At 62.2% G+C, this 26,978-nt stretch overlaps 5 protein-coding genes across 10 annotated transcripts; 3 read left to right on the top strand and 2 right to left on the bottom strand.

Annotated features, from left to right (window-relative positions):
- Window positions 1–163: 163 nt before the first annotated feature.
- On the bottom strand, window positions 164–4,391 carry AAMP (angio associated migratory cell protein). Its single transcript, XM_063400763.1, has 11 exons — window positions 4,252–4,391; window positions 3,807–3,959; window positions 3,278–3,397; window positions 3,006–3,145; window positions 2,777–2,921; window positions 2,549–2,632; window positions 2,179–2,294; window positions 1,684–1,787; window positions 1,111–1,201; window positions 695–849; window positions 164–435 (listed from the first exon to the last, which is right to left on the bottom strand). Exons 1-11 carry the CDS (start codon window positions 4,337–4,339, stop codon window positions 360–362), a joined length of 1,272 nt encoding a protein of 423 aa, XP_063256833.1. The 5' UTR covers window positions 4,340–4,391; the 3' UTR covers window positions 164–359.
- Window positions 4,373–16,547, top strand: PNKD (PNKD metallo-beta-lactamase domain containing). Of its 2 annotated transcripts, XM_063400772.1 has the most exons (10): window positions 4,373–4,643; window positions 5,033–5,246; window positions 13,794–13,909; window positions 14,113–14,225; window positions 14,462–14,520; window positions 14,661–14,753; window positions 14,964–15,127; window positions 15,243–15,329; window positions 15,440–15,555; window positions 15,747–16,547. In XM_063400772.1, the coding sequence occupies exons 1-10, from the start codon at window positions 4,616–4,618 to the stop codon at window positions 15,918–15,920; spliced, it is 1,164 nt and encodes a 387-aa protein (XP_063256842.1). In that variant the 5' UTR covers window positions 4,373–4,615; the 3' UTR covers window positions 15,921–16,547. The 2 variants fall into 2 exon arrangements, with proteins under 2 accessions (XP_063256842.1, XP_063256841.1); XM_063400771.1 differs by lacking the exons at window positions 4,373–4,643; window positions 5,033–5,246 and adding an exon at window positions 12,492–12,776.
- Window positions 5,948–8,757, bottom strand: TMBIM1 (transmembrane BAX inhibitor motif containing 1). The gene is made up of 11 exons (XM_063400774.1): window positions 8,526–8,757; window positions 8,355–8,437; window positions 8,220–8,284; window positions 8,041–8,094; window positions 7,897–7,947; window positions 7,697–7,736; window positions 7,534–7,571; window positions 7,229–7,316; window positions 7,023–7,118; window positions 6,705–6,758; window positions 5,948–6,607 (listed from the first exon to the last, which is right to left on the bottom strand). Exons 1-11 carry the CDS (start codon window positions 8,740–8,742, stop codon window positions 6,464–6,466), a joined length of 930 nt encoding a protein of 309 aa, XP_063256844.1. The 5' UTR covers window positions 8,743–8,757; the 3' UTR covers window positions 5,948–6,463.
- A 133-nt stretch (window positions 16,548–16,680) lies between the features above and the next one.
- On the top strand, window positions 16,681–19,639 carry CATIP (ciliogenesis associated TTC17 interacting protein). Of its 5 annotated transcripts, none has more exons than XM_063400765.1 (9): window positions 16,681–16,922; window positions 17,165–17,377; window positions 17,505–17,560; window positions 17,886–17,972; window positions 18,106–18,288; window positions 18,463–18,587; window positions 18,676–18,752; window positions 18,865–18,949; window positions 19,183–19,639. In XM_063400765.1, exons 1-9 carry the CDS (start codon window positions 16,847–16,849, stop codon window positions 19,484–19,486), a joined length of 1,206 nt encoding a protein of 401 aa, XP_063256835.1. In that variant the 5' UTR covers window positions 16,681–16,846; the 3' UTR covers window positions 19,487–19,639. The 5 variants fall into 5 exon arrangements, with proteins under 5 accessions (XP_063256835.1, XP_063256836.1, XP_063256837.1 ...); XM_063400766.1 differs by having other exon boundaries at window positions 16,682–16,922; window positions 18,118–18,288; XM_063400767.1 differs by having other exon boundaries at window positions 16,682–16,922; window positions 18,861–18,949; window positions 19,183–19,564.
- A 536-nt stretch (window positions 19,640–20,175) lies between these two features.
- Window positions 20,176–26,660, top strand: SLC11A1 (solute carrier family 11 member 1). Its single transcript, XM_063400762.1, has 15 exons — window positions 20,176–20,382; window positions 20,971–21,104; window positions 21,799–21,921; window positions 22,177–22,296; window positions 23,072–23,178; window positions 23,269–23,339; window positions 23,447–23,514; window positions 23,647–23,802; window positions 23,932–24,090; window positions 24,271–24,360; window positions 24,518–24,637; window positions 25,080–25,229; window positions 25,311–25,384; window positions 25,840–25,993; window positions 26,073–26,660. The coding sequence occupies exons 1-15, from the start codon at window positions 20,364–20,366 to the stop codon at window positions 26,172–26,174; spliced, it is 1,647 nt and encodes a 548-aa protein (XP_063256832.1). The 5' UTR covers window positions 20,176–20,363; the 3' UTR covers window positions 26,175–26,660.
- The last annotated feature ends 318 nt before the right edge of the window (window positions 26,661–26,978 follow it).

Here is a 26,978-nt window from a genome sequence, read left to right as displayed (position 1 = left end):
CCATCCTATCCTGACCCCCTCATTCCCCCTAGCAGGAAGAGCTAGGATGGGAGTCTCTGCCACTGGTCCTCAGGCCATGGTTGGATGCCAGGGAGATCCCTGAGGAGGGAGCACAGCTCCCCAGATCCTCTTCCCCCCAACAAGCAGAGTAGATGGCATCCAGTTAATTGAAATAATTTATATAATTAAAGACATCTTCATACAAAACCCCTGGCTTGGCCTCTAGATGGCGAGGGCAAAGCAGGGCAGGCTGGAAAAATTACAAAGCACGCACTGGAGCAGGGTGGTGAGACCATGTCCCCCGTCCCTCTGTACACAAGGCGCAGGGCAGTGCCGGGACGCCATCCTCTGACACAGTTCTAGCGATCGGGGCGCTGGACACAGAACACTTTGGCTTGGTGGTCGCCAGAGGTGGTCACCACAATGGAGGCATCCCTGCAGGGAGATGGGGCTCAGAGGTGGGGCTGGGGGCTTCCAGTATTCCTGACCATCTCCCTCAGCCCAGCTCTGAAGTGCTGCAGTCCCCTCTGTGACACTCAAATCTCAGCGTGGACCTAGGTTTCTCCCCCACCTTGGGACCCACAAGGACACTCAGAGAAGAGCCAGCTTGTGATTGGAATTCCTAGGCTGGAGGCCCCTGCCGCCACTGCTCCCTCCACCCAGCAGGGAAGGGGTCTAGGGGTTGCCTGCTCACTTGTTGACGGCGAAGTCGAGGATTTCAGCAGAGTGCCCTCGGTACTCGCTGATCATCTTCCCTGAGCGGGCGTCCCAGAGCCGCACAGCCCCGTCCAGGCTGCAGGTGTACACCACGGCCGAGCTCTCCTCCCACAGCAGCTGCACGATCCCTGACTGGGGCAGGGGGAGAGCACAGTGGGGACCTCCAGCAAGTGTTAGCTCCCCCCATGTACCCCCACCCCCTCATAGTGTCTGCCATCCCCTCAGGAGAGCCAGACCCCAGGGCCACACACATCCGCTGTGCAGACTGCGGCTGCCCTTCGGGGAAGCCCAAGGCTAAGGGAGAAGTACAAACTGGGAACTGGCCCCTGGGCTCCAAGGAAGGTCTCCCAAAGGCCCCCTCCCAGGCCTAGGGAGAGGCAGGGAGGGCAGTACCTCGTGTTGGCATTTATGTCTCAAGCTCTGTGTGGAGAGGTCGTAAATAGCCAGTGTGCCGTCAAGGTAGCCCACAGCAGCCAGTGGCATCCTACAGACAGGGGAATAGGTATTACATGGGACATGGGGAAGCAGGGATGGAAACACATAAAGGCTCCAGGTAAAAGGCAAACCCTATGCTGAAGGCTGCAATGTATTGAGAAGATTTGTATTGAGGGATAACCTGATGGCTGGAGCCATCAAACACCCTGCTTGGGAAACCCAACAGTACAGTAAGGCAGCAATCAGCCCACGGTGTGTGAAGATGACAATGTCCTGACAGGAAAACACCTGTCTGGAGTATCCCAGCCAAGCAGTGGTCCATCACCCTAGCCCAGAATCCCAACAGTTGCAGGGAGGACTGAGCAGCTGGTGCCCCTTGGCCTCAACGCCAAGTGATCTGAGATCTCCACACCCAGCCAGGGAGGATGAAGGCAAGAGAAATGCAGCAGACTGAGTGCAAGGGATGCAAATGGAAGTGCATGACAAGCTCTGTAAGATCTAGCACTGAAGAGGGGCTGTCCCAACACTCACACATTACAGAAGCCCAGCGACTCCACTGAGTTGGACTCTGCCTCCTCGCCTTCACTGATGGGTGCCTTGGGGGTCACGCTCTCCATCTTGAACACGCACACCACCTGGGTAGAGGGAGGGTGACTATACCCGAGGGAAGGAGAGCCAGGTGCACAGAGGTCCCGCTCGTAATCGACACCGAGTCTGCACCCTCATTAGAACAAGGCGCGGCCCCAACTCCTCAGCTCGGGAGCAAACAAGAGGGAACTTCCTTCCCGGAGCCGGGCGGGACCACCCAGCCCGCGCTCCACCCGCAGCGCGACGGCGCCGCCTGCCGGCTGCCACTGGCCGCACACCGGCCATGGACTGGAAGTCCCCAGCGCTCCTGGCTCTGCCCCCGGCCCAGGACACGGGGTTTGGGGGATCCCCAGTGCTCCTGGCTCTGTTTCCACCCCAGGACACGGGGCTTTGGGGGTCCTCAGTGCTTCTGGCTCTGCCCTGCACACACAGACGCACCTTGCCCGTGGCAGAGTTGACCAGCTTGGCGTGACAGTCCACAGAGCCCGTCATGATCAAACTGCCATCCTGGTTGCTGGCCACACACGTCAAGGGGTCCTGATGGCCATCCTGGCCTGGGGGGTGAGCAGCAGGTATGAGCTTTATGTGTCTTCCCAACAGAGACCCAGTGAGCCTTGAAACACACCATCCTGCAGCCTCCACCCTGCCCGGCTCCGCCAGCACCCCAGCAAGCAACCGATGGGCTCAGAAACCCAGTGCCAGTGCCCTCAAGAGGATGCCTCTTCCCCTCCCAGGCAGAGGTCAGAGCCCACTAGAAGGGGCTGTTTGCCACCTAGGGAGTAGCCCAAGTGATAAACCTCTTCCTTACCTTTCAGAACATGCAGCGAGGTTCCCTGCTTCAAGTCCCAGATGCGCATGGTCCCGTCCTCATACCCCACCACTGCTCGCTTCCCTGGGTGAGACAGAGATAGCAGAGAGAGACAGGCCCCCCTCATCCTCCTCCCTCCCATTCAGCCCAGACTGGGAGAAGCAGGAGGGCAGATGACCCACACAGAGCTGGTGACATTTCCCACTCCAGAGAGGCCCCATGCCTCACCATCAGGCAGGATCCTGCCACACGTAGCTGGGCATGCTGGGCCCTGAAAAGTTTTGCAGTCCCCACTGGGGATCTTCCACATCCAGGTGTTGCCGTCAGCTGTACCAGCCAGAAGTACGTGGGCTTGAGGGTGCCACTCCATCCACTGGGCAGCGAGAGGAACAGGCAGTGTCACAGAAGAGCTGCCACCCCACTTGCTGGCTGAGGAGCTCCCTACTGCACCACTCACCTCCAAGTCCCCCACCTCGAAGGACCACACTTCCTCCTTGGCATCCACCCGCCACACTTTGATAAGCCCAGACATGTCACCTGTGGCCACAAACACAGAGTCGTGACTGAAGCCAGCACAGGTGACCGAGTCCTTGTGTCCTAAAAACATCACAAGACAGAGACTGCTCAGGCCAAGCTATGGAAGATGGTCAGGAGCACAGCATCAGCTGGACAAAAATGTGTCCGGATAGACACAGCTGAGAAGGGACACAGCTGTTCATTGCACCTCACCTGAGCACTCAAACAGGAGCTCCCCATCACTCACACGCCACACGAAGGCCTTGTCGTCCTCTCCGCCTGTCACTGCCAGCGTGTTGGTCTTGGGGTCAAGGCTCACACAGAAGACAGAAGCTTCACAAAAGAGTAAAGAGAGGTTACACGGCTACGGTGCCGATCCCACCTCACCTGACACTCCCAGGGGATCCAAACCCCATGCAGCACTGGGTCTGGGTGGGATGTCAGCAAGCTGAACTCCCAACCCAGCCCAGTGGGAATCAATTCTTCATGCAGGAGAGGAGCAGCACAGGCTGTCTGCTGAGCTTAGGGCCAGCTGCCATGATGGGAGGCCCAAAAGGCTGTTCTGCCAGAGCATAAGGCGGAAACAAGCCCAGGGCAGCTCTGAGTCCTGATGGCTGTCCCAAGAAGCCTGGGAGACAACAGCCCAGCAAGAGCCTCTGCATCCCTGGACTCCGGGAAAGGCCAAGATGAAACCAGGTCCCGAGGGAGGTCCCAGCTGCTTCTGCCCGTGCCCAGCACTCACCCGAGTGGAGCGAGAACGTGACCTCACTGTCGTCCTGTGCCTCCATGCTGTCCTCCACCCCCTCGTCATCCTCCGACTCCCAAGCCTCGGCATCGGGCTCTTCTGCTCCCTCGTCCTCAAAGTCCACGTCCTCCATCTCCTCGGCCAGGTCATCTGCAGAGGGCAAAGGTCAGGGCGCGGCTCGCGGCCTGCCCGGCTCGGCGGGACAGCGGGGGTCCCTGCGGGACGGGCAGCGGGGGGATGCGCGATGCCGCCGCGGCCACGAGACCCCGAGCAGGGAAACCGCAGAGGAACGGGACGAGACGCAGGGAGAGCCCGCGGGCCGGGGGGATGCACCGGCCAGGCGTGGCACTGGGGTGGGGCCGCAGCGCTCCCGGTGCCCCGGGGAGAGGCCGGAGCCCCCGCAGGCCCTGCCCGGTGCGTGGCGCAGGGCGCCCCGTCTCACCCGGCCCGGGCGGGCCCAGCTCCACCACCTCGATGATCTCCTCGTCGCCGTGCAGGTCCAGCGCCCCCGGGCCCTCCCCGGGCTCCATGCCGACCCGACCCGACCCACCCCGCCGCCGCTGCTTCCGCCGCTTCCGCCGCGCGCCCCGCCCCGGCCGAGCCTCGCCCGCCCCAGCCAACCACGGCCCGAATCCGAGCGCGGATCCGCCTCTTCCGCCAGCAGGGCGGGCCGGTCCCGCCCTGCGCGGTGCACGCTGGGAGATGTAGTTTTCTACGCAGAGATCGGGCGGTGCCGCCCCCCGACGGTCCCCGTGTGGCGAGACTGCAGCTCCCGGCATGCAACGGAGTGGCCGCACACCGGCACCATGGCGGCGGCGCGAGGCGGATTGCGGGGTAACAGCGGGCGGGCGGGTGGGCAGAAGCAGGGGACAACGCCGGGGCGGGGGGACCGGGACCGTTCCGCCACCACCCTCACGGCACGGCTCCCCGGCCTTCGGCACACGCGCCCCGTGACACACCCCCGCCCCACCCAGCGGAGGAGAGGGCTTAGGGCCACGCCCCGGTTGTGTTGGTTACGCCCCCCGGGTCAGGCCCCGCCTTCGAGCGCCCCCTGGCGGAAAGGCAGGGGCTATGGCAGGGGAACGGGGATAGACAGGGAAACGGGCAGGGAAAAGGGCAGGGAAACGGCAGGGAAACGGCAGGGAAACGGCAGGGACAGGAGCTTCAAGCAGCCCGGGCTGGACCCCCTACACTCTACTCCATGGCTGCTTCTCTCCCCGCAGGACTGCTGGCGGCAGCAAGACCTTCAGCGTGTCCTGCCAAGGCCTGGGGGCGGCCGGACCCCCGGGGAACACGGCTTTTTGGGCAGAGCTGCCACCGACCAGCGGGACAACGGGCTCGTCAGGAGCCTGGCGGTGGGGGGCTCCCCGAGGGGGTGGAGTACATCCCCACACGCAAGAAGGGCAAGAACCCGATGAAGCCGGTGGGGGTGGCCTGGTGAGTGGCTCAGGCGGTGGGAGGGCCTGCCCTGGGACGCTGTGCTGCTCTGTGGGGCTCGGGGTGGAACAGGGAATCTGTAGTGCTGAGCAGGGCGCTGTCCATGCAGCCCCAGCATGGCACAGCACCCTTGTTTCCCCATCCACTCTCTCCATCTTCTTGACTGCTGGCTGTCCTGCAGGGCCATTGGATTGCCTTCCGGCATCATCCTCTTCCTCCTGGCCAAACGGCAAGTGGACAAAAACCGCCTGGAGCAGCTCAAAATCCGCCGAACAATGATGGAAGCCAACCAGGGCGAGTATGATTCCGAGCGATACAGCAGGGTGGTCAGGGGGGCATAGCCAAGCTGCCCCCCATCCCCAGGCTGTCACCTTGGAGGGACTGGCCAAGGGGACACCAGCCCATGAAGTGGTTGTGGAGCTGAATAGGGACAAATAAAGTGAAACAGCTCAGTGCCACTGTGGTTGCTCCGTCAGTGCTCAGCCCCAGGCTCTGCCTGCCTCAGCAATGGGGGCCCCAGCTGTTCTGCAGCCAGGCTTCTGCCCGCAACAGCACGGCCTACAGGCAGGGGAGAGAGGCCAGGCCTGGAGCAGTTTGACCATGGTTTTCCCATCCCAAAGCAGTGTTTGTGCCACAGCCCCCACTGAGGCTGCCCACAGGTTTTTTGAGGGAGTTGCCACACCAGTAAGACTGGGACCATCTGGAAAAATGAAGTGTTTTATTTAGCAAGTGCAACTTTGCCCACATCCGTGGCTGCAGGGCCTCTGCAATGTGAGCTCTGCCACAGAGGTCACAGCTGCCCCCTGCCTACACCAGGCACAGCCACAGCGTGGGGAGGGGGCACGGCCAGAGGCACATTTAAGGCACAGAGTGAATGACACCAACTGTTCTCTGTCAAAAAATCCCAACATGATCCTGGCAGCTGCTGCCAGCTTTTTGTGGCCAGGCACGGCTGTGACATTCCACTGCCAGCCCAATGCCATTGGCACAGCCTTGGCAAGCAGTGCCAAAGCTGGACAAAACTGCCTAAACACTGGCAGCCAGTCCCCCCCACTGCCCTCAGAGGCTTGTTGGGGGATGATCAAGGGAAGCCATTTCCTTAGCAGCCTACAAGTAGGAATGCCAAAGCATTAAGAGTCACAGTAAGCGGACTATCCTGTACAGAGACCAGAGGAGGGGTGAGGGGCAGCTAGAGATGGACAGGAGGGGTTCCAGGGCTAATCCCGGCCCACTATCTGCAGGATGAAGGTGAAGATGTAGATGATGTCAGTGTAGATGGTGAGGGCACCATAGATATACTCCTCTGGACTCAGTGTGTTCTTCCTGTTCCCCAGCACAAGTTGGGTGTCATAAGCAAGGAACTGCAGGGACAGAGAATGTCAGGCAAGGACCAAGGGGGAATTCCTCCCTCCCCAGTCCCTGCCTGACACCCTCTGCCCACTCCAGCCATCAACTCACCAGTGTGAATGCGATGGCCCCAATGGCTGCATACAGCATGTGGAGCCAGGGGACCTATGAAGGAACACGAGCAGGGTGAGCCGGGGTGCTGGCAGGCACCAGGCAAGGCAGGGCAGGTCCTGCCCGCACCCGGCTCTTGAGGAGCTGCTGCTGATGCCAACACACCCTCTCTCTGCAGGCAAGCTGCCTTCCATGGCTGGTACCGCACCCTGCTTCCCAGCAAAGGGACCACCCAAACCTCCTGCCTGCACCAGCCCCAGGAATACCCTAGTGGGAATACCCACGGCACCCCACAGCCCCTCTGTCCTCCCCACTCACATATTTGAAGGAAAGGACGATGGCGGTGATGATCCCGGTCACCATGACCACGATGCCCAGCACGCAGAATAGCCCCGGACACGATGTGAAATCAACCTGATGGGGGGACACACACATATGTCACAGGAGAGCCCAGGGTGTCCCCACGGACCCGTTCCCCTCACCTGGCCCACAGAGGGCAGGGCAGGGTGCATTGCTCTCTTTGCCTTGGTCTGGAAGCAGAAGATGGTCACAACGATGGCCACAATGGCGGTGATGAGCATGGCAATCAGGACAGCGTTGGTCCGGTACATGCTGCAAAGAAAGTCACCTTACACTTCAGTATCCTCCTGCCAGAGCGGTGTTGGAGACCCTCCCCCACAGCCCCGATCCTGGACAGGAACTTTGCAGTCCCTGAGCCTAAGAGACTGGAGCATCCCCTGGCTCCTGGCAACCTCTCAGTTGAGCTGGCTGCATTGTGGAGGACAGGAGGGACCCCACATCCTATAACTGCAGGATCCCCAGGGCGTACCTGGCAATTGTGCCTGTCATCAGCCCCATGGCCAGCGTCTGTGGGAGAGAAGGGGGAGCTCAGTGGGTTGCCCACATGTCCTCCTATCCCTCCCAGCCCACCTGGGGAGCTGGGGTGCCATGGGGGCACCACCAGGACCCCTTGCCATTCCCAGCTCACTCACAAAGATGCTCAGCAGGATAATATTCCAGGGGAAGCGTCTCCTGAGGACGAAACAAGTGAGAGGTAAGCTAGTGACAACAACCATGTCATGTCACCCTGGTCCCCATCACCCAGGGGCAGCCCCAGGCAGGAACCTATCCTGATGCTCTGGAGACCCCCTCCATACCCACACACCCCACCCTGGGGGTCCTAGAGACTCACCGGGGACCCTGGCAGCAGGCCAGCACCAGGTAGGTCACCAGGAACACAGCACTGCAAGGAGAAGCAGCAGGTGTCAGCCCCACAAGCCCCCACCAGGATCAGCCCCTGGGGGCACGAGCTGGGGGGGCACGAGCCCCTACTCACTATGAGGCGTAGTAGATGGCGACATTCCGGCGGACGAAGGAGCTGACAGGTTCGCTGTGGGACAGGAGGGACAAGTGTGAGGGAGAGGAGTCAGCAGCTACTGTCTCCTCTGAACACCCCCCAGGGAACTCAAGCTCTCCTCTTTTTTAGGACAAAGGTAAGAAGAACTCTCTACTCACACAAAGGTGAACACAGAAATGATTCCCACTGTCACCAGGAGCTGCAGGGAGATGATGGCATAGACCTGCAAGAGACAGGGGAGTCAGCACTTGGCCCCCCACCCTGACAGGTGCCCCTGGCCCCTTGGGACTCACCTTGCGGATGAAGGTGTGCCGGACTTTCCTATCGTCCCAGTCAACTGATTGGAAGTGAGAGCCATCCCCAAGGCCGTTGTCACCTGTGGTGGTGAACATCCCTCAGCTCTAGGGTCAGCCATGCAGCCCCTCACCCGTTTCCAGTGCCCTCTTTCAAGGTGCCCCACTTACCAAACCGCATAGGCATGGTGGGCATGGCCATGCCCGGATGGGGGTACCCCCCTGATGCCGGATACCCCCCTGGGTGTGCGTACCCCGGCCCTGCAGGGTAACCCCCTGGCTGCGGGTACCCCCCAGCATAGTGGGGGGGCTGGGGGTACCCCGCAGGGGGCGGGGGGTAGAGGGGGTTCTTGTCATCGTAGGGTGGAGGTGCGCTGGGCTGTGACATGCCGGTTCTCTGCGTCTCCCACGAGCACCTGGAGGGGACAGAAGACGTGGGGCTCCAGCACAGGTCTCCTCTCCAGGCAGGACCTGTTCTTGGTGAGCGGAGCCACAGGTGCAGGGACAGAGGGGACCGTGCAGCCACAGAACCTCCCCCTCCCACTTAAATAGTGGTTCCTAATTAGTAAGGACAAGTTTGCCTCAATGCCAGCAGGTCAATAACAGACAAGGGATGTCCCCACTGTCCATTGGCTGGGGCCACCCACATTCCTGTGCCCTGAGTCCCCAGCACCTGCGTCAGTGGTCAGCCGCGGGCAGGGCACAGCCACGCGCTGACTCAAGCTGCGTCGAGGACATGACCTTTTCAGAAGTGATCTCACCTCTCCGGTCTTTGAAGCCCACCCTGACACTGCCAGGGAGGAAGGAGCAGCACCCCTAGTGGGTCTGTGGCTCCTGGTGATGCCTGAAGTTTTAGCTTTCATGATTTCCAGATTCTGTGCTGCCTAGGGGTGTAGTTCTGAGCCTCATATTAAGTGGTAGTAAGCTCTCTTCACAGAGAAGAGGTAGACAAAACAAATCCTTTTCCCGCTGAAGACCAAGGACAACTTTCAGGCCCAAAAGTATAAACAACGGTGGACCAAAGAGAGAAACAAGAAGGATGAGACCTCACAACCTGAAGCTGTAATTGGACAATTAAACCCCAATATGCAAATGAACCAAAACTTATAAAAGTGTAAGATGTTGTGACTGGTCATCCATTTTGTGACCATTCTAAGTCCACCTTGCGTGTAGCCCTGGTCAGGCTCTTGTCCTGCCCAAGGTGTACCCTAAAGGTCTTTCAATAAATATCTAGTTTATATTCTTGGTCTGTCCAGTCTCTGTTTCAGGTCAGCCTTCCCAAGGCATCACTGGTAGCACCACATCGAGGACAAATGACATCACCCTGCCAACTGCCTGGGATGGAAACATAGGGTCTGATCCTCACCACAGTCACGCAGATCCCCCTGCCCCCCTGTTTCAGGGGTGTCCCCCACCCAACAGCTGCATGCGTCACACAGGGGCTCCAGAGCTCCTGAGTCCCCTCAGGGAGTTACAAAGGGAAGTGACACCCACGTCACCTCTACAGGAGATGGACACTTTCTCGGCAAGTGGATTTGGGACCCCCCTGGGGCTGAGCTCCCCTCCTCGGCCACACCAGTCCCCCTCACAGAGCCCCCAGCAGCTGTGAGTAAGCAGCCCGGGCTCAGCGCCAGCTGGGCTTGGTCCCAGCAGGAGGAGGAGAAGCAAAGCAGGATCTCCAAGGCCAGGAAAACAACAGCGCTGCCAGTAGACAGTGCCAGGCCTTTACCCACCTCCCACCCCTTCAGCACTGGCACCTCAGACCCCAGGAAGGTGCCAGGACCCCCCCCCCCCCCAAGTCCTCCTGCCCGCAGCGGTGATGTGATCTTGGGACCATCCCAGGGAAGGAACCAGGATGTGATCCTAACCAGGACCAGGCTGGGAGGGGATTGAGCACTTCCTTCTGTGTGACGCCAGTGCTTCCCGCAGCCGGGCTGGACAGGCAGAGATGCCGAGGGCACACCCCTGCCAGCCATGCCGGGCTGGGGGGAGCAGTTCCCTGTCTGTCCCTCCATCCCTCCTGCCATCCAACTGTGCAGCCACAGCAGAGCTGCCAGAGTCACACTGCCCTTCATCATAGCAATGACGACAGCACCAAAAATAAATAACCGGCGTGGCAGTGACGACACATATAGGAAGTTCTCTTTCTACATATTGTGGTTTCCCAGAAAGCACACGGTACTCCCAGGTACCACCTCATATCTGGGGCCAGGGAAGAGCCCAAAATAGGACCTTGACTCTAGGAAAGTCTCTGTGACTGACACTCAAGTTACAGGGGCACCAGAGTCCCCAGGAGGGCACCCAGGTGTCTGGGGAAAGCAAGGTGTATCTGGCCAGCAGAAGATCATCAGCAGGAGGGTCCTACCCTGTGCCTATGACCAGCACTTTGGGACTGCTCCAGCCCCTCCTGTTCCCACCCCATTGGGGTAGCCTTAGGCACAGGGAAGGAACCAGCCTGACGGGTCCCAGCAGCTGCCACGCCCAGGGAAGCAGGCAGCTGAACCCTCCACGGTCCATGGCACTGCACGGTGCCAGAACCAAGGTCACCAGTCAGATGGTAGATGGCAACCCGGGGCCAGCTCAGTAGCCCCAGAATGACACGGTCCCTGGGGACAGGGTGCTACTCTGCACTGGCACCGTGACTCAGCACAGATAAGCCACATGTAAGTAAGCACATGGGGCACTGGCAACAATCATCCCTTTCACAATCCCACGGGTAGCACAGGGTTGTGTCCCCACCATCTGCCCAGGCATTCCTGTCAGGCTCAGGCCCCTGCCACCAGCTCCACAGGTTCCCGGGGACAACACAACCACCTTAGGAGGGGATCATGGTTTGGGGCAGAGGACAGAGCTCACCACACTCAGGGTGCCTGAGAAAGCACCTCACTCTTGAAGAACCTGGAACCTCCCACCAGTACAGCATGGGTTGGTACAACACAGCCTAGTACGGCACAGCACAGAGTCGCACAGCCCGGCATGCCATGGCACAGCCTGGTACAGTACAACAGGGCACAGCTGCCTCCTGCAGCACAGCACAACCCAACAGAGCACACCCCAACTTGTCCCGGCCCAGGCCAGCCCAGGCCAGCCCTGCTCAGCTCACACGAGCGGGTCAGTACGGCCCACCCAGGCCAGATGTACCCCCTGTCCCACACCACTCACAGACACAAGTTCGCTGGGAAGTTTGCACTCCCTCATCCCTGCCCCTCTGCAAGCTCTCTCCCGGGGAAACAGACATGGGACAGAGGTGTCCTCCTGTGCCCCAGCCCCGCACTCCCACACCACCCAGTGCTGGTCCCCACGCACCCCCATGATGTCACCCCCGCACCTTGCCGGGCACAAACTCGTGCCCACCCCACCCGAGACACCCCAGGGAGTCCGTGAGGACACCCTCCACAGCACAAGTGTCGCTGCCCTCCCGTGGACCGCACCACGCCCCGATTCCCCGCCACGCCATCGCGGGGTCCGGAAAACAACACCAGTGCCACAGAGGGACCCCGCGCTTAGGAGTCCTGCCCTCCTCCGTGCCCCCTCCTCCCGCCGCCGGACCTCGACCCGACGTGCCCGCACCCACTCCGGTGACGGGGGAGCGGGGTGTCGCAGCGCGCCCCCGTTTTTAGCGACCGGCCGCCCACCCTTGCCCAGTCCCCGTCGGCCTCCGGGACGCTGGGGAGATGGCTGGGACAGCCCCTTGCCGGCTGTGGCACCGGAGGGCGCAGCGCCAGGGGGGTGGGGGGACGAAGCGAGCGGAGGGGAGTCGAGAGAACGGGGGGGACCCGCCGGGGGTCTCGGGCGGGACGCGGGAAGGGCGGGGGGAGCGGAGCGGGGCGGGCCACCCTACCTGCTGCGCGCTGCTCCGCCGGGCTGCGGCCGCGACCAGACGGGACGGGCCGGGACGGGTCGGACGGGGCGGGCAGAAGGGGCGGGGGCAGCCACCGCCCGCCGCGCCCCCCGGCGGCGGCTCCGCGCCCTGCACCGGGACGGCCGGTGACAGGGAGCGGGGTGCGCTCTCCCGCCTGTTGCTCCTCGGGACGGACCCCCCTGGCCCTCGCCCGGCCCCCCGGGACTTCCTTCCCGCCGGCTCTGACGTCACTCAGGGACCCCCTTCCTCACGCAGTGACGTCAGCGGGGGGGACACCCCTTAGTGGCGGTGGGGGGGAATCCCCTCCTCCGGCGGGTGACGCCAGCGCTGTGCCCAGGTGTCCCCCCCCGCTCCCGGTGCCGCCGCGGCGGGGCCAGCAGGGGGCGCGGCGGGCGCGTGACGCCGGTTGGCGGCATGGCCGCGGGGCCCGGCGGGGCGGCGGCGGCGGCAGCGGCCGGGGCGCGCGGGCTCGGGGCCGCCTGCCTGCGCCTCCTCCGCCGCGCCCGCCGCGCCGCCGCCGCGCTCATGGCATTCGCCGTCCCGCTGCTCTTCCGCCTGGGGTGAGTGAGCGAGAGAACGAGCGGAGAGCGAGCGTTCGCCGCCGCGGGAGCCCCCGCAGGGAGGCAGCCAGCGCCGCCCGCCTTTGTGCTGCCGCCGCGAGGGAGGGCCCACCACCCTCCCCTGCGTGTGCGGAGCCGCACGGGGAGGAACCTGCGGCCGCACCGGCACGGACGGACCGGGCTGGGGCTCAGCCCGCTCGGCCGGGGGAGTGGGGGCGGGCGGTGTCAGCGCGGCCGCCGGGGCCGGGGATCAGCCACCGGCTCACCCCGCGCGGTGCCGGTTACCCTCCCGTGCGGGTGGGTGCCCTTCTCTCGGGTGTCTGCCCCGGTGCCCCGGCCGTGGTCAAGCTACCCGGTGCTGGCAGGAGCCCCTGCTCCTCGGTTTCGGGCGCCCACAGACGCAGGGAACCCCCGGCTACTGCAGGGACCGCTCCCGGAGTGCCATCCAGGGGTGCCCTCTGCCGGGAATGGGCTTTCCAGCCCGGGACTTTACATGTCCATCGATGCACCATTCTCTGTCCTGTCCCAAATCGCTGCTGTGCAATGAGGAGGTCTCTCCGAGCCCCGCAGCCTATTGTGTTTTGCACATCACACCACCACCTCCCCCACCACCACCACCTCCCCGCCCCCCCATGCGCGGGGACATTTCTTGCCTCCCTTTTCCTCGGCCCATTCTCCTCCCTGACGCCCTATACAATGGCAAGTTGGGCGTGTACCCCCGGAGAATGGGGAGGAACAGCCAGCTCCAGCCCCTTCTGGTGAGCACCCTGCGGCAATGCCCCCTCAGTCCTTGCTGATCGAAGCAGCTGGAGGGTGCCTGCTTGGAGAACCAGTCCTGCCCTCACTAAACATCTGGGATGTGGGGTACACACACACCACCTCTAGCCTCCCCCCGAATGAGAAGGTGGCCCTGTATATGTTCCCTGTGGGAGTCACAGCCTCTGCAGTAGCCCCTTTCCCGTGTGGGCTCCTTAGGGGAACTGGAGTTTAATGCCTCAGGGTGTCTGCCCTCCCTAGGTACAGCCTGTATGCCCGCACACGCCTGGGCTACCTCTTCTACCAGCGGCAGGTGAAGAAGGCCCGGGAGCGGTACCCGCACGGCCACTCCGTGCCCCAGCCATACTGCCTCCCTGGTGAGTCCTGGTGAGCCCCTCCCACACCTCGGCCCTGCAGTGTCCCCCAGCACTGGCACTTTGAGGTGGGGAGGGGTTGCCATCACCGAATTGCCCAAAGCATGGTTAACTAAGAATTTGATGTAAGATGTGGGGAGTTTTGCCTGGACTCCCCCTTTTCCAACTGAGAGGGTCATGTCCTGATTCTGTCTGTTCTCCCCCAGGGGTGAAAATCCTGCCCATTCCGGTGCTCTCCAACAACTACAGCTACCTGGTCATCGACACTGGCTCCAGCCAAGCAGCTGTCATCGACCCCTCTGACCCGCTGGCTGTACAGGTGAGACCCCCACAGCCACTCTGACCTGGTGTTTGGCTGTCTCCAGATGAGGAGGGGGCATGTATGTATTATTTGGGGTTAGAGAGGAGCAAATCTGCCCCTAATCTGCAGCCCTTAGTGCCCAAGGGAAGATTGCATGACAAGAGAGCTGGGGGAGACAGGGTTTAGGGAGAAACTGGTACTTGGGTTCTCTGTCACCCCTAATCTCTCTGTCTGTATTTCCTCCCCATTCCCAGGCTGCCATTGAAGAAGAGGGGGTGATTCTGAAGGCCATATTCTGCACACACAAACACTGGTAAGGGGCAAGAGCTGGCCCTGGAAGGGTTGGTAGCTGCTGTGAAAGTTGCCCCACCTGAGGTGACCCCCAGCCCTGCCCCATTTAGTGGGGAGAGTATGGAGGGTTACATTTTCGGTCTCTGACCTCCCTGTCTGCAGGGACCACAGCGGAGGGAACGAGGCACTCTGCCAGAAGCACAGCTCCTGCAGGGTGTATGGCAGCGCTCTCGATGCCATCCCACAGCTCACCAAGTAAGTCTGTGTCCCCCTAGCACCCCTGTAAATTTGGGGAGGGCTTCATTCCCAACCACCACTGTCTGCAGCACTCACCCACCAGTCCATCCCCCAGTACCATGTTGGGCATGCTGCCGGCACCAGTGTGCAGGAAGGGTTGCCGTGGGAGGTGCGTATTTTGAGGGGCTAGGGGAAGCACCCTGATGGTTCCCCCTGTTCCCGGCACAGCCCACTCACAGACAGGGAGAAGGTGAGCGTGGGCTGCCTGACCTTCGAGGCGCTCGCCACTCCTGGCCACACTGTGGGCCACATGGTGTATGTGCTGGACGGGGCCCCCTTCGGCAGCCCCGCCTGCCTCTTCTCCGGGGACCTCCTCTTCCTTGCTGGCTGTGGTGAGTGCACCCAACCCCAGACTGGGGATGGGGTACTGGGGAGTTATCCCATGCTGGGATGGGCTTAGGGGTAGCCCCAGACCCCCCCATGACAGGTGGCTGTGTGGGGGTCCAGGCAGGCCGTTTGAGGGCTCCCCTGAGACCATGCTCGCCTCCCTGGATGTGGCCGTGGGCTTGGGCGACGACACGCTGCTTTGGCCTGGTGAGTGTCCCCAACATCAGGGCAGAGCTGCTGGTGTCCCCCTAGTCCTCACTGCCAAGGTGGAGAGCTGGGTGGGGGTGATGCCAAGGGCTGTGTATGGGGGTCCACAGGCCACGAATATGCACTGGAGTGCCTGACCTTCGCCAGCCTCCTGGAGCTGGACAATTCCGCGCTGGAGGAGAAGCTGCAGTGGGCAGTGCAGCAACGCCAGGAGAAGAGGAGCACGGTGAGGCATGGGGGTCCCTGGGTGCAGCACCCACCACCCCAACCCCTCACGGGGTTACCTTGGCAGGGATGCTGCACCCCAACACCCCCTTGCATGGTGGGTGCCATAGGGGCAGGGGGTGCTGGGGGCATTCCCAGCTCCCTGCCGGGGGTGCTGCCTCCAGCAGGGGAGCTGAACAGCTGTCCCCACAGTGCCCCTCCACGCTGGGGGAAGAGCAGACCTACAACCCCTTCCTGCGGACCCACCGGCCGGAGCTGCAGGAGGCACTGGGACTGTGGCAGGGCAGTGGGGAGGACCCTGACGCCTTCCGTGCCCGTGTCCTCAAGGAGGTGCGGAGGCGCAAGGATCTCTACCAAGCCACCTAGATCCCCCCCCCACTCCCCGGATCCCCCCTTCCCACGGGGCCGGTGTTTGGGCACAGGGGGCCCAAGACTGTGTTGTTTGTTTTGCTGTGAATCTCCCTCCTGAAGTGCAGGGTTGGGGGAGAGGGAAGAGTGGACACCCTCTTAAGTGATCCCTGCCTTTGCTCCCTCGAATTTGGGGGTCACCAGCTGTCTTGTAGAAGAACCTCAATCCCCTCTCGGGGGGTCTGCAGCCCCCCATCTTACTGCTGGGGCTATAGGAATGGCACCAAGGGCTTTTCCTACAATCTCCCCCCTCTCCCCCCTTTTTCTGGGAGTCTCCAATGTCCTCTCCACCACCACGACCACTCAGCCCCTTCCCCTTAAGCCCCCCAGTGTTGTGCATCTCCTTTGTGGGGGCTGGGATGGAGCCAGCAAGGGGAGGCGGGCCGGCAGTACTACCTCCAGGCAAGGGGCTCCTCTCCAGCACCCCATCCTTGTTGCCGGAGCCCCCCTGTACCTGCACAGACACACACACACACTGGAATGGGGCCATACGGTCACACTGCTGGGCTATGGGGGGTGCTGCTCCACGGGGGATCGGAGCCACAATCATCCCCAGGCCCCAAATAAAAAAACAGATCGAGTTTACACCTCTTCGTTCCTTTCTCTCCCTGCCTGTGGGGGGCCCCCGGCGCTACACCCGCGGCGGGGCGCGGCCCCTTTAAGAGGCGGGGCCAGGGCGTTGCCTGGGAGACGAGGAGGCGTCGGGGGCGCCGGGGTGGGCCCGGCCGGGCGGGGCCGGGGGAGGCCGCGGGCCACAGGGGCCGGGGGCTGCAGGGGCTGGCTGGGTACCACTGCCCCCCAGGGCCACGCGTGGGACGGGTACCGCGGTTCGGGGGAGCCACACCGCCCCCTCAGTCCGGCAGCAGGAGCCCCCCCGGCGCGGCATGGAGCCCCCTCTCGAGAGCGCACGGGAGACGCCGACCACGGCGGACACTGCTGCCGAGTTCCTGAGCCTCATCGGTGCGTGCCCCCTCCAGCCTCCCTTGTCCCGCCACACCGTGCCCGGTGAAAGGTGGTGGGGGACGGATAGTGAGGGAGTGAGCGGGATAAATGGTGAGGGCTCGGCCCGGCCTGCAGGGGGGGAATCGAGACAGGGAGGGCACTGGGCAGGGGCGACAGCCACTCCGGGAGGGAGTGACCTGAGTGACCATCTCCTCGCGGTCACTGTCCCTCTGAGCTGGGGTCACCGCCCCTCTGTGCAGGGCTGGAAGAGCTGGAGTGGTGCCTGTTTGCTGAGACGCTGGCAGTGGTGGCCGTGGGGGACCCACTAAGGGACAAGGCAGAGGGCCAGTGGTGGATGGCAGCCCAGTGGGCACCCTACCAGCGGGAAGGTGAGCCGGTGCAGAGCTGCATCCTGGTGCAAACCAGGTTCCGAGGCAAGCAGGATGGTGTGCCTGTCAACAGCACCCTCAAAGGTGAGCCGGGGTGGCTTTGGGAGATTCCTTCCTCCCCAGGGCTGGAACATCCCTGTCCAGCAGCCCCCAGGGCTGGGAATGGGGACAGTGCCAACAGGATTGGTTGAGCATGGCTTTGCTCTGTCAGCTTATGTGACCTGGCAGCTGGAGACCCTGGAGCAGGAGGAGCAGGAGTGCTTGGAGGTGACTGATATGGTGGTGGCATGTCCCCTTCCCTGTGTCCTACCTGCTGGCCTGGGGTGTGCCCTGCAGTGGTGCCCTCCTCGGGGCTGTGTCCCCTGCAAGTCTACTGTGGGTAGTCTGGTGTCCCTTGTCAGCTTAGACTCCAGCTCTGCCCCACCAGCCTGGTCCCCATCCCCTCCTCTGGGTGGCAGCTGGGGTGGGGAGTTTCCCTCAATGCATCTGGAATGGTACCCCGGCTGAGAGCAGCGCTGGAGAGTGCCACCTCAGAGGAGGGGGTGCCCTGCCCTGCCCTGCCCTCCACCCGTGCCTCCCGCCCCTCCCGCAGCTCAGACCACACCCCACAGAGAAGACGACCCACATTGTGAGCCACGAGCATGGCATGACTGTCATGAAGACCCTGCGGCAGGGAGAGGTGAGGCTGAGGGCAGGGTCACATCCTGGGAGAGGGCAGTACAGCTGGCCTTGTCTCACCAGGGGTGCCCCAGGCTCTGCGGGTGGCTCTCCCTGGGGATGCTGGAGCTGTGGCTGTCCCATGAGGTAGACAGGTCTCTCTGCAGGCAGAGCCACAGTGCCTGGGCTTCTCCTACAGCCGGGACAAGCTGCGGGGAGTGCTGCTGGAGGGTGCCAGCCTCCTGCTGCTGCGGGTGCTGGCACGCCGGCAGACGATGCCCGCCGACCTTGTCTTCCCAGCCATCAACACCGAGGGCGACCTCTGCACCTCCAGCTATGTGAGCCACCAGTCAGGAGGGCCTGTGGGATCGGGGGGGTCTGGGTCAAGCTGGGGATACCAGGGTGGGATGTGGGAAGTGGGAGTGGACAGAATGTGTCTGACAGCAGGGGATGGCACCTGGGGGCAGGGGTGACTCTGAGACAAGGCTGACCCCCGGCTGTTCCACCCCCAGTCTGCCCTGGGCATCCAGCGGCAGGCAGTGGGCTCGGCAGAGACAGAGGTGTTGGTGATCAAGCGAGCCGTGCACACCAGCACCGGCGCCTCCACTGTCTGGCACGGCAGCTTCCTCCCCAACGGGTAAGGGCAGGCTCTGGTCAGAGGCACCCCAGCCCTGCCAGTCGGGTGGGGCCCAGGATGGGGAGGTCAAGGGCTCTTCCCCTCTCAGGCATTTGGCTCAGCTGATGCAGGTTGGCTCCCCAGTGCTGATGCTTCAACAGGATGAGTCCATCCTCAGCAAGTCAGGTACTGAGCAGGGGAGGTTTGTGCCCCCCCTGCCCCCCAGCACAGGCAGCCCCTGCCTGCTGTCTGGAAGACAAGTGGGAACACTTTGCCCTGCCTTTCTGCTGCCAGGTAGGTTTGAGTCCAAACTCCCCTTCCCCAAAGAGCCCCTGGACTGGGAGGAAGACATGCAGCTCTACTCCTGTTTCCTGGACAGGAAGGTAAGATGGGTGGACGTGCGGACAAGGGGACATGGGGCTGTGCCAGTCTCCAGCAGGGTCTCCCCTGTGTGCCCAGGAGGCACATTGAGGGGGCAGGCCGACCAACATCCTTCCTCATGCCTTCTTAAGCATGGGAAAGGATCCAGGCTCCTGTCCCCTTCTCCCTGGCACAGTGCCCAAGGGGGAAATGTGTGTTCATGCCTACCTCACCCACCCTGTCCACCCCACTGCAGGATGAGCTGCAACTATCCCATGCTGCCTACCTCCAGCAGCACCCCGAGGTCCGGGCACTGCTGTCTGACTTCCTCCAGGCGTTGCTCCTCCAGCAGCCACATGACCCCATCTCCTTTGCTGCAGAATTCTTTGCCCACCAGCGGCCCTTTGGGACCCCCTATGCTTCCAGTGAGGCTGCCAGCCCCTTCCCCAACTCCCCACCTGGACACTCTCCAGCTGACAGCAAATAAAGCAGCCGGCACTGCCTGTCCAGTCTTGTTTGCTTTGGGGAACCTGAGGCTTGGGGAGGGCAGGTGGAGCTGAGCTGTGTGCTAAAGCCCCACTGTGTCTTCTGAGTGGGACCCTGTCCCCCTCCCAGCTGTTCTAGCCCTTGTTAGGGGTTGAAGGGTGCCTGGGACATACTGTGGTGCAGGGCCAGGCTCACATCCCTGCATCTGCCGCCACCCCATGCGTTCCTAGGGGACACCCCTTGCCCACCTCCCTGTGGCTGGCAGAAGGGTACCCTAGAGGGGCAGCCAGTACTAACCAGCCACCCATGGGAGCACCTGAGCTGCTCCCCCTTCCACCTCCACAACCATGAGGGTCCTGGGGATGGGGTGCCCCACTTTTGTTGGCACAGCTTGACATTGCAACACTGGCACCCCATTTTTGGCATAAAGGTTCCCTGCACCTAAGAGTGATGTGGGCACCGTGTGCCACAGAGCCTGCCTGGCTGAGTGCTTCCCCCAGCAGCTAAGGGTGCATTTTGATCTACTTATGCAACACGTGCCTGCTTCCTCCTCACTCCCACTTCTATGGCATTTCCCCTACTCTCATGGGGCCAGCCCTCCCTTCTCGTTCTGTGGGACGCTGTCCCCTGTCCTCCCAGTCACCCAAGCAGAACCTTTGGCACGTGATGGAGAGTGACATGGAGACATGCTCCCACGCCCCAGTGAGGGTGCCTCGTCTTTGCATGTATGTGAGGCAAAGGGGAGGGAAGGGGCCTCCTGGCACTGGGGGGAACCGAGACTGTGTGTTCACAGGGGTAGGGAAGGAGCACTTCCTTCTCCTGTCCTTCTCCTCTCCTCCAGAGGGGCGGGATGACACAACTGTGGGGGGGTCCTTTAAAAGCTGAGCAGCAGGCACTGCACTCGTGGTGAAATCAGGGAGCCTCAGCACTGCAGCTGGAGTGGGTCCACTCATGGCATCACTGGAACCAGGTGAGCCTCACAACACTTCTTGGGTCCCCTTGTGCCTCCTTTCATCTCCTAGACTCTCTTCCCTTCACCCTGGGACCCCTGGCTGTGCTCCATCTTTCAGTGGACATCATCCCCCCCAGCCTGCCTGGGATTCCCCACCTGCCCCATCCTCTGTTCCCTCAAGGCTGGGAATGTGATTCAACCAATTCCCAGGATGTGGGTGGACTGCAGAAGGGGGATCAAGACCAGTACCAGCTTCTTGTCCTCACTGTTATGCCCATCCAGCAGCAGGAGCGGGAGAAGAGTCCCCTCCTGTCCCTGCTGCCCAGAAATGCACTTGGCTCTTGGACTGGTGAAGATGGGGCTGAGACCAGGGGTTTTTAGGGACACCTGAGCTGGAGATGGCATCTGATCCCTTTGGGTAGCCTTTGATAGATCCCATATAGCCATCCTCATGGTCCCCTGGAAAACCAGTGCTTGTCTCTCATGGGGTTCATCGGCAGGGTTAGGTGGCACTGCAGGAAGCTGGTACCAGGGCAGCCAGCCCACCAGTGTCCTTTGTCTGCCTGGCAGGCTGCCACCTCCCCTCCTCTTCCTTATCCACCTCAGGCCTCAGCAAGTCCCTGAACGGGGGCCAAGAGCAGAGTTACAGCACTGGCAGGAGTGCCAGACCCCTGCAGCGCCCTGGCACTCGGGACCAGACCTACCTGGATGAGCTCATCAGCATCCCCAAGGGCGGTGGGGTAGGCGCCACAAGGCTGTCTCAGGGAGGGTGGGGGAGCGGGACAGTGCTGCAAAGAGCTGGATGTGGGGAGGCAAAGGCCCATTGCAGTGGGGAATATGTGTCTTGGTCATGCCCTGGGGACATGCCCCCAGCATCCCAGACCCAGGTCAGGCAAGTCACAGCCCTAGGCTGAGTGTTTCCATGCTTAAAGTTTTCCAGATGGAGAAACTAAGACAATGGGGTGAGGTGCTACCCAGCCACAAGGATCACCACACTGCTCACACACCTCCTGGGCCACCCATGGATGAGCCCACTGGGGCTCCCCAAGGCAGTTTTGTACCCCATCCCCCCTGGTCTCAGGGCAGTGGAACAGAGAAGGGGAAGGAATGGTATTCCCTAAGCAGGAGGAGTAGCAAAAGCAGAGGACCAGCAGCGGAATCCCACGGAATGCAATTAATAGAGCCTGACAGCCCTGGGACTGCCTACAAACCACTGTCCAATGGGTGAGACAGGGCTCACTGCCCGTCCAGCACTGTTGCTAACAAGGAGAGGCTGGGGGCAGCAGTTCCCTCTCCAAAACTGTCAGAAAAATGACCTCCATGTGCTAAACACATCCCTGCGGGCAGCACTGGGCTAAAGGGAATTGGATGTGCAATTAGGAGGCACTGTGTTTGAACGGGAGCTCCTGGCTCTGACCTGTTGCCTTGTCCCAGCCTGGGTTCAGCTTTAGGAAACTCTGGGCTTTCACCGGTCCCGGCTTCCTCATGAGCATCGCCTACTTGGACCCAGGCAACGTGGAGTCAGACTTGCAGTGCGGGGCCCTGGCGGGATTCAAGGTGAGCATGGCCCCGGCTCAGGAAGCAGCCGGGGTTTCGTAACCTCTCCAGCGCCAACGGCTGCCCATGGCAGCTTCCCCAGCCCGGGAGCGGGACGGCCACGGGGGAGGGAGGTGGCCCCCCTCGGCACAGAGGGCACCCCTCTGACCGGCCTGGGAGAGCCCCTGCTCCCCCTCTCTTCCCTGCACCCCTGGTTGAACTGGGCATCCCCCAGCAGCTGGATCCTGCCCAGTGCTCAGTCTCTCCTGCCCCCAGCTGCTGTGGGTGCTGCTGTGGGCCACCATCCTGGGGCTGCTGTGCCAGCGCCTGGCCATCCGTCTAGGCGTGGTGACGGGGAAGGACCTGGCTGAGATTTGCTACCTCTATTACCCCAAGGTGAGCAACTACGGAGAGGGCCCTAGGATCACAGTCTGGGGTGGACCCTGTGCTGGGGCTGGTGACTCCTAGCAGGGACTTGCAGGGCTGGAGAAGAGCAGGAAGACGCTGTGAGAGACCTGCCTCTCTCAGGGGCTCCCCAAAGCCCCCCAAGCGTTCCCCACCTAGTGCCCACACCCCTGCAGCACCGGGGCCCAGGGTGAGAGGTGGTAAACAGCTACTTCAGTGTCCTGGTTTGACCTGGGGACACGTGAGAGCGTCCCCCGCGGGAGTGAGCCAGGCGTCGGGACAAAAACGCGAAGCCGAGACGCGGGAAAGCCTGTGCGTGTCGGGGCAGAAAGCTGAGGGCGCTCGATGGGAGGGATCACATTACAGAGGAGGGGAGAGTTAGAGGTCCTGTCTAAGTGTCAAGATCCTGATGGGTAGAACGGACAAGGAGATCCTGAATGACAGGACCCCAAAAGGAGGGTTGGGCACATCCCTCTGCCCCACCTCCCTCAACCCCCTAAGATCTAGACAGATGGGTCCTATCCTTAGCTCTCACTGGGGCAGGGATGAGGAGGGGAGGAACAGGCTCAGATATCGCATCCATCTTTCATCCTGAGATTGTCTTGTGTGAAAGAAGCTGAGAGAGGTCTTTTGGGGTCCCCATGCTGCTCTGGATGGCCTGCTACAGCCTGGAGACAGGGATTTGCACACAGGATGCTGTGCCAGCTTGCCCAGAGCTACGTGCCACCATGGGCTCAGGCACCGCATGGTGCCCTGTCCCCTCCAGGTGCCCCGCGTGCTGCTGTGGCTCATGATTGAGATCGCCATCATTGGCTCCGACATGCAGGAGGTGATCGGGACAGCCATTGCTTTCAGCTTGCTCTCAGCTGGCCGGTGAGCCTCCCCACAGGGACCCCCAGCCTCCCCCATGGCCCTGCTCCACAGAGGGCCATGTATCTAATCCCAGCCCTGGCCATCCTGCAGCATCCCTCTCTGGGGTGGGGTCCTTATCACCATCGTGGACACTCTCTTCTTCCTCTTCCTCGATAAGTACGGTGAGTGCCAGGCTGAGGGCTGGGGGTACTCTCACCCAGGCAGCCCTGGTGCCCATGTGGCACTAGTGTCCCCTGCTCTGTTCCACCCCATCTCTTGACCTCTCTAGGGCTCCGCAAACTGGAGGCTTTCTTCGGCCTCCTCATCACCATCATGGCCCTGAGTTTTGGTTATGAGGTAAAGGGGGGAACTGGGAACAACCCTTTTCCTGCAAGGCTGGCAAGGGACACTGCCACATGGTGTCCCCACAGGTACCAGCCTGTGGTTGGGGGATGGCAGCTCACAGTGCCTCTTCTCACTGCTTCCCAGTACGTGGTGGTGAGGCCAGCGCAGGTGGAGGTGCTGAAGGGCATTTTCCTGCCCCACTGCCCGGGCTGTGGGCGAAAGGAGCTGCTGCAGGCTATGGGCATCCTTGGTGCCATCATTATGCCCCATAACATCTTCCTCCACTCCTCCTTGGTCAAGGTGAGATCAAGGCACTGCCATGGGCACTGCTCTGCCAGGGTGCCTCAGGGTACAGTTGGTGGGGACCAGCTGGTCAGCTGGTCCTGGCTGTGGGACAGGGGTGACCCCCTTGTCACTGGCTATGCCCAGACACGGGTGATTGACCGGACCAAGAAGGAGGCAGTGCAGGAGGCCAACATGTATTTCCTGACCGAGTCCTGCCTGGCCCTCTTTGTCTCCTTCCTCATCAACCTCTTTGTCATGGCTGTCTTCGGAGAGGCTTTCTACTGCCAGCGAAATGAGGATGTGGTGAGTGTCACCTCAAGTCCACAGGGAGATACTGGCTGTGCCCAGCTGTGGACATGGGTAGGACGAGCATCCCCTGGGGACTGCATGTCCTCATTCCCTGAGACGTGACGTGTGGGGATGCCCCTGTGTCTGTGTGAGCTGCTGGGTGGCTGTCACACCCGTGCCTGCCGTGCCTTACAGCACAACAAGTGCGTCAACAGCAGCATCAGTCACTACGCCGACATCTTCCCCACCAACAACAACACAGTCTCTGTGGATATCTACCAGGGGGTGAGTGGCTGTGCCCATTCCCATTTGGGGGATATATCACTCTCCCCATCAGCCCCTGGGGCTGGGGGCAGTTATAACCCCACTGGAAAGCTGCAGCTGATGGGAGTGCCTGGGGTAGGGGATACTTCAGGGTGCCCACTGGAGTGTCCCTGCACAGGGCGTCATCCTGGGCTGCTATTTCGGGGCAGTGGCATTGTACATCTGGGGCATCGGGATCCTGGCAGCAGGACAGAGCTCCACAATGACTGGGACTTACGCGGGGCAGTTCGTCATGGAGGTGAGAGAGAGAAATGCTGGCTCTTGCCCCACAGGGAGGGGCTGAGAGCAGGGAAATCACAGGTGGGCCCTGGGTGGAGGGGTTCTATGGGCAGCACATTCCCCCCTGGAGTATTTGAAGAGATAATTGCCCACCATTCCTGCAGGGACCTCGTGGGTGGCAGCTTGCTTAGCACCCTGTTCCCCAGGAGGTGAGATGGAGACAGTGCCCACCCACTGCACCCTGTGGTGCCCCACGCAGTGTTTCCCTAATTAATTACATCCTCTGTTAATGAGTCAGAGCTGACACCTAGCGGGGCCCGGCAGCCCTGCAAGAGCTCGCTCAGTGCCCTGGCACAAAGGAGGGGGAGATGCCCCCGATGTTGCTCCCAGGCAGGGTTTAGGGGGTCGCCCCGACACGGTGCCCCAGGCACAGCGAGGGTGCAGGTTCTGCCGTGTTCCAGGGCTTCCTGCAGCTCCGCTGGTCCCGCTTCACCCGGGTGCTCTTCACCCGCTCCTTTGCCATCCTGCCCACTGTCTTTGTGGCCGCTTTCAAGGATGTCAGCCACCTCACAGGCATGAATGACCTGCTCAACGTCCTGCAGAGCATCCTGGTAAGGGGGTGGGAGGGCATCACCTGCCTCCAAAGCCCCCAGCCTGCCAGCTGTGACATCCTCATTGCCCTCTCCTTTCAGCTGCCTTTTGCCGTCCTGCCTGTCCTCACCTTCACCAGCCTGCACCCGCTCATGCAGGATTTCAGCAACAGCCTGTGAGTGCCAGGGCACGGGGAGGCACAGAGGAAGCAGAGTGGGGAGTTCTGGCTCCAGGCACTTTCCCTTTGGCCCATCCTGCCCCCACAACCCATGCTATGAGGCGATCAGTGTATGGACATTGGAGGGGTATGTTCATTCCCATGTGCCCAGGGCAGCCAGAGCAGAATAGACCACATCACTACCCTCATCATCCTCCCAATGACACATCTGGTCCCTTGGGCACCCCTGGACCCTCGACATCCTCCTGGCACTGCCAGCCCTGGATTTGGAAGGTGGCCGAAGTCCACACCTAGAGTCCTACCATGGGGTGAAATATAGCTGAGATATATGCAGAGATGTCCCAGTTGGGGGTCTGATTCACCTACAAACGCAGTTCCCCCAGCCCCCTGTGCCCAGTGGCCACAGGGTGGGGGCCCTGCCCTGGCACTGATGCCCACTGCCCTGCTTGCAGCCCAGGGAAGGTGCTGATGACCCTCATCACGGGGTTGGTCTGCGCCATCAACGTTTACTTCGTGGTGGACTTCTTGCCAACACTGCACGGCCTGGAATACCACATTCCCCTGGGCCTGCTACTGGCTGCCTACCTGGCTTTCATCACCTACCTGGTAGGGCCGGCACCGCGGGACAGGGGCGGGACAGTGTCCCTGCTGGGTGCTCATCGATCTGTGCCCTTTACCCCTGCAGATCTGGACATGCAGCATCGCGCACGGAGCCCGGTTCCTGGCCAGGGGCCGCCACAGCCGGTTCAATTTTGGTCTCGCCCTCGAGCCGACAGGGACACGGTGACAGATCCCACCCCTGCTTGTTATCCCCACGACCCTGCCCAGCGCGGCGTCCTCACACTGGACACGGATTTGCTGCCACTCCGAGTCCGGGCACCTTTTAGGCAGAGATGCACCCAGCAAGGAAGAGATTTAGAGACCGGCAGACCTCCCCGCAAGATCTTAGAGCTCAGCGCTTCTTCCCACGCCCAACCCCCGCCCATCCCGGGGTGCTGGTCCAGGCTTGATGCGAGGGGAGTGGGACAGCAGCGGGAGGTTCTCCCAGCCCTTGGCACAGACGCTTCAGTGAATGAGCCGCGTCGGAGACTTCCCCTGCTCATTATTGCCAGGAACCGCCGGCCCCCGGGACCGCTAATTACCGCTGGGGACCGCTAATTACCGCCGGGGACCGCTAACCAGCCCCCACCGCCGGCGGGGCCAGCCCCGCCATCGGCCCCATCCCCACGGGGTGCTGCGAAATTCGGCGGGAGGGGGACGGCTGATAAACGGCGTGTTTGTAAGCTGGCCTCGGCCCCGCTGCTGCTGCGTGGCCCCGGTGTGGGGCGGGGACCCCCTCGGCCCCCCCGTACCCCGGGGACGGCCCCTCTGCCCGGGCGGGGGAGGGGGCGGGGTTCCCAACGAGCGGCCGTGGCGGCGCGGGGGGCTCAGCGCCAGCTTTTTGCATTCCCCGTAGGGGGGGTGGGGAGGCTCCACCGTGCCCTCCCGCCCCGGATGCGCCGTTTCCCGCCTGCCGGTACCGCCAGATGCGGATGCGAAGCCGCTCGGGCCCTCCCCGGGGGCGGCCGTCGCCCCCTGCTCGGTCCCGCAC

This window comes from Prinia subflava, chromosome 6 (assembly GCF_021018805.1).
Source record: "Prinia subflava isolate CZ2003 ecotype Zambia chromosome 6, Cam_Psub_1.2, whole genome shotgun sequence".
NCBI classification, from domain to species: Eukaryota; Metazoa; Chordata; class Aves; order Passeriformes; family Cisticolidae; genus Prinia; species Prinia subflava.
Note: the sequence above shows the minus strand (reverse complement) of the source record. Positions and strands in the feature narration are given on the sequence as shown.

Excerpts from the sequence above, each read along its gene's own strand:
- AAMP (XM_063400763.1), bottom strand. The coding sequence starts at position 4,339 with ATGGAGCCCGGGGAGGGCCCGGGGGCGCTGGACCTGCACGGCGACGAG. Across the intron at positions 3,960-4,251 it reads GCTGGGCCCGCCCGGGCCGG|ATGACCTGGCCGAGGAGATG; the intron begins GTGAGACGGGGC and ends TGCCCTCTGCAG. Across the intron at positions 436-694 it reads CTCGACTTCGCCGTCAACAA|GGATGCCTCCATTGTGGTGA; the intron begins GTGAGCAGGCAA and ends ATCTCCCTGCAG.
- PNKD (XM_063400772.1), top strand. The coding sequence starts at position 4,616 with ATGGCGGCGGCGCGAGGCGGATTGCGGG. Across the intron at positions 13,910-14,112 it reads CCAGCCATACTGCCTCCCTG|GGGTGAAAATCCTGCCCATT; the intron begins GTGAGTCCTGGT and ends GTTCTCCCCCAG. Across the intron at positions 14,754-14,963 it reads GCCATCCCACAGCTCACCAA|CCCACTCACAGACAGGGAGA; the intron begins GTAAGTCTGTGT and ends TTCCCGGCACAG.
- TMBIM1 (XM_063400774.1), bottom strand. The coding sequence starts at position 8,742 with ATGTCACAGCCCAGCGCACCTCCACCCTACGATGACAAGAACCCCCTC. Across the intron at positions 8,095-8,219 it reads ATTTCTGTGTTCACCTTTGT|CGAACCTGTCAGCTCCTTCG; the intron begins GTGAGTAGAGAG and ends CCTGTCCCACAG. Across the intron at positions 7,119-7,228 it reads TCTTCTGCTTCCAGACCAAG|GTTGATTTCACATCGTGTCC; the intron begins GCAAAGAGAGCA and ends TCCCCCCATCAG.
- CATIP (XM_063400765.1), top strand. The coding sequence starts at position 16,847 with ATGGAGCCCCCTCTCGAGAGCGCACGGGAGACGCCGACCACGGCGGAC. Across the intron at positions 17,378-17,504 it reads TGTCAACAGCACCCTCAAAG|CTTATGTGACCTGGCAGCTG; the intron begins GTGAGCCGGGGT and ends TTGCTCTGTCAG. Across the intron at positions 18,588-18,675 it reads GGCAGCTTCCTCCCCAACGG|GCATTTGGCTCAGCTGATGC; the intron begins GTAAGGGCAGGC and ends TTCCCCTCTCAG.
- SLC11A1 (XM_063400762.1), top strand. Across the intron at positions 23,179-23,268 it reads AGCTTGCTCTCAGCTGGCCG|CATCCCTCTCTGGGGTGGGG; the intron begins GTGAGCCTCCCC and ends GCCATCCTGCAG. Across the intron at positions 25,994-26,072 it reads TGGCTTTCATCACCTACCTG|ATCTGGACATGCAGCATCGC; the intron begins GTAGGGCCGGCA and ends TTACCCCTGCAG.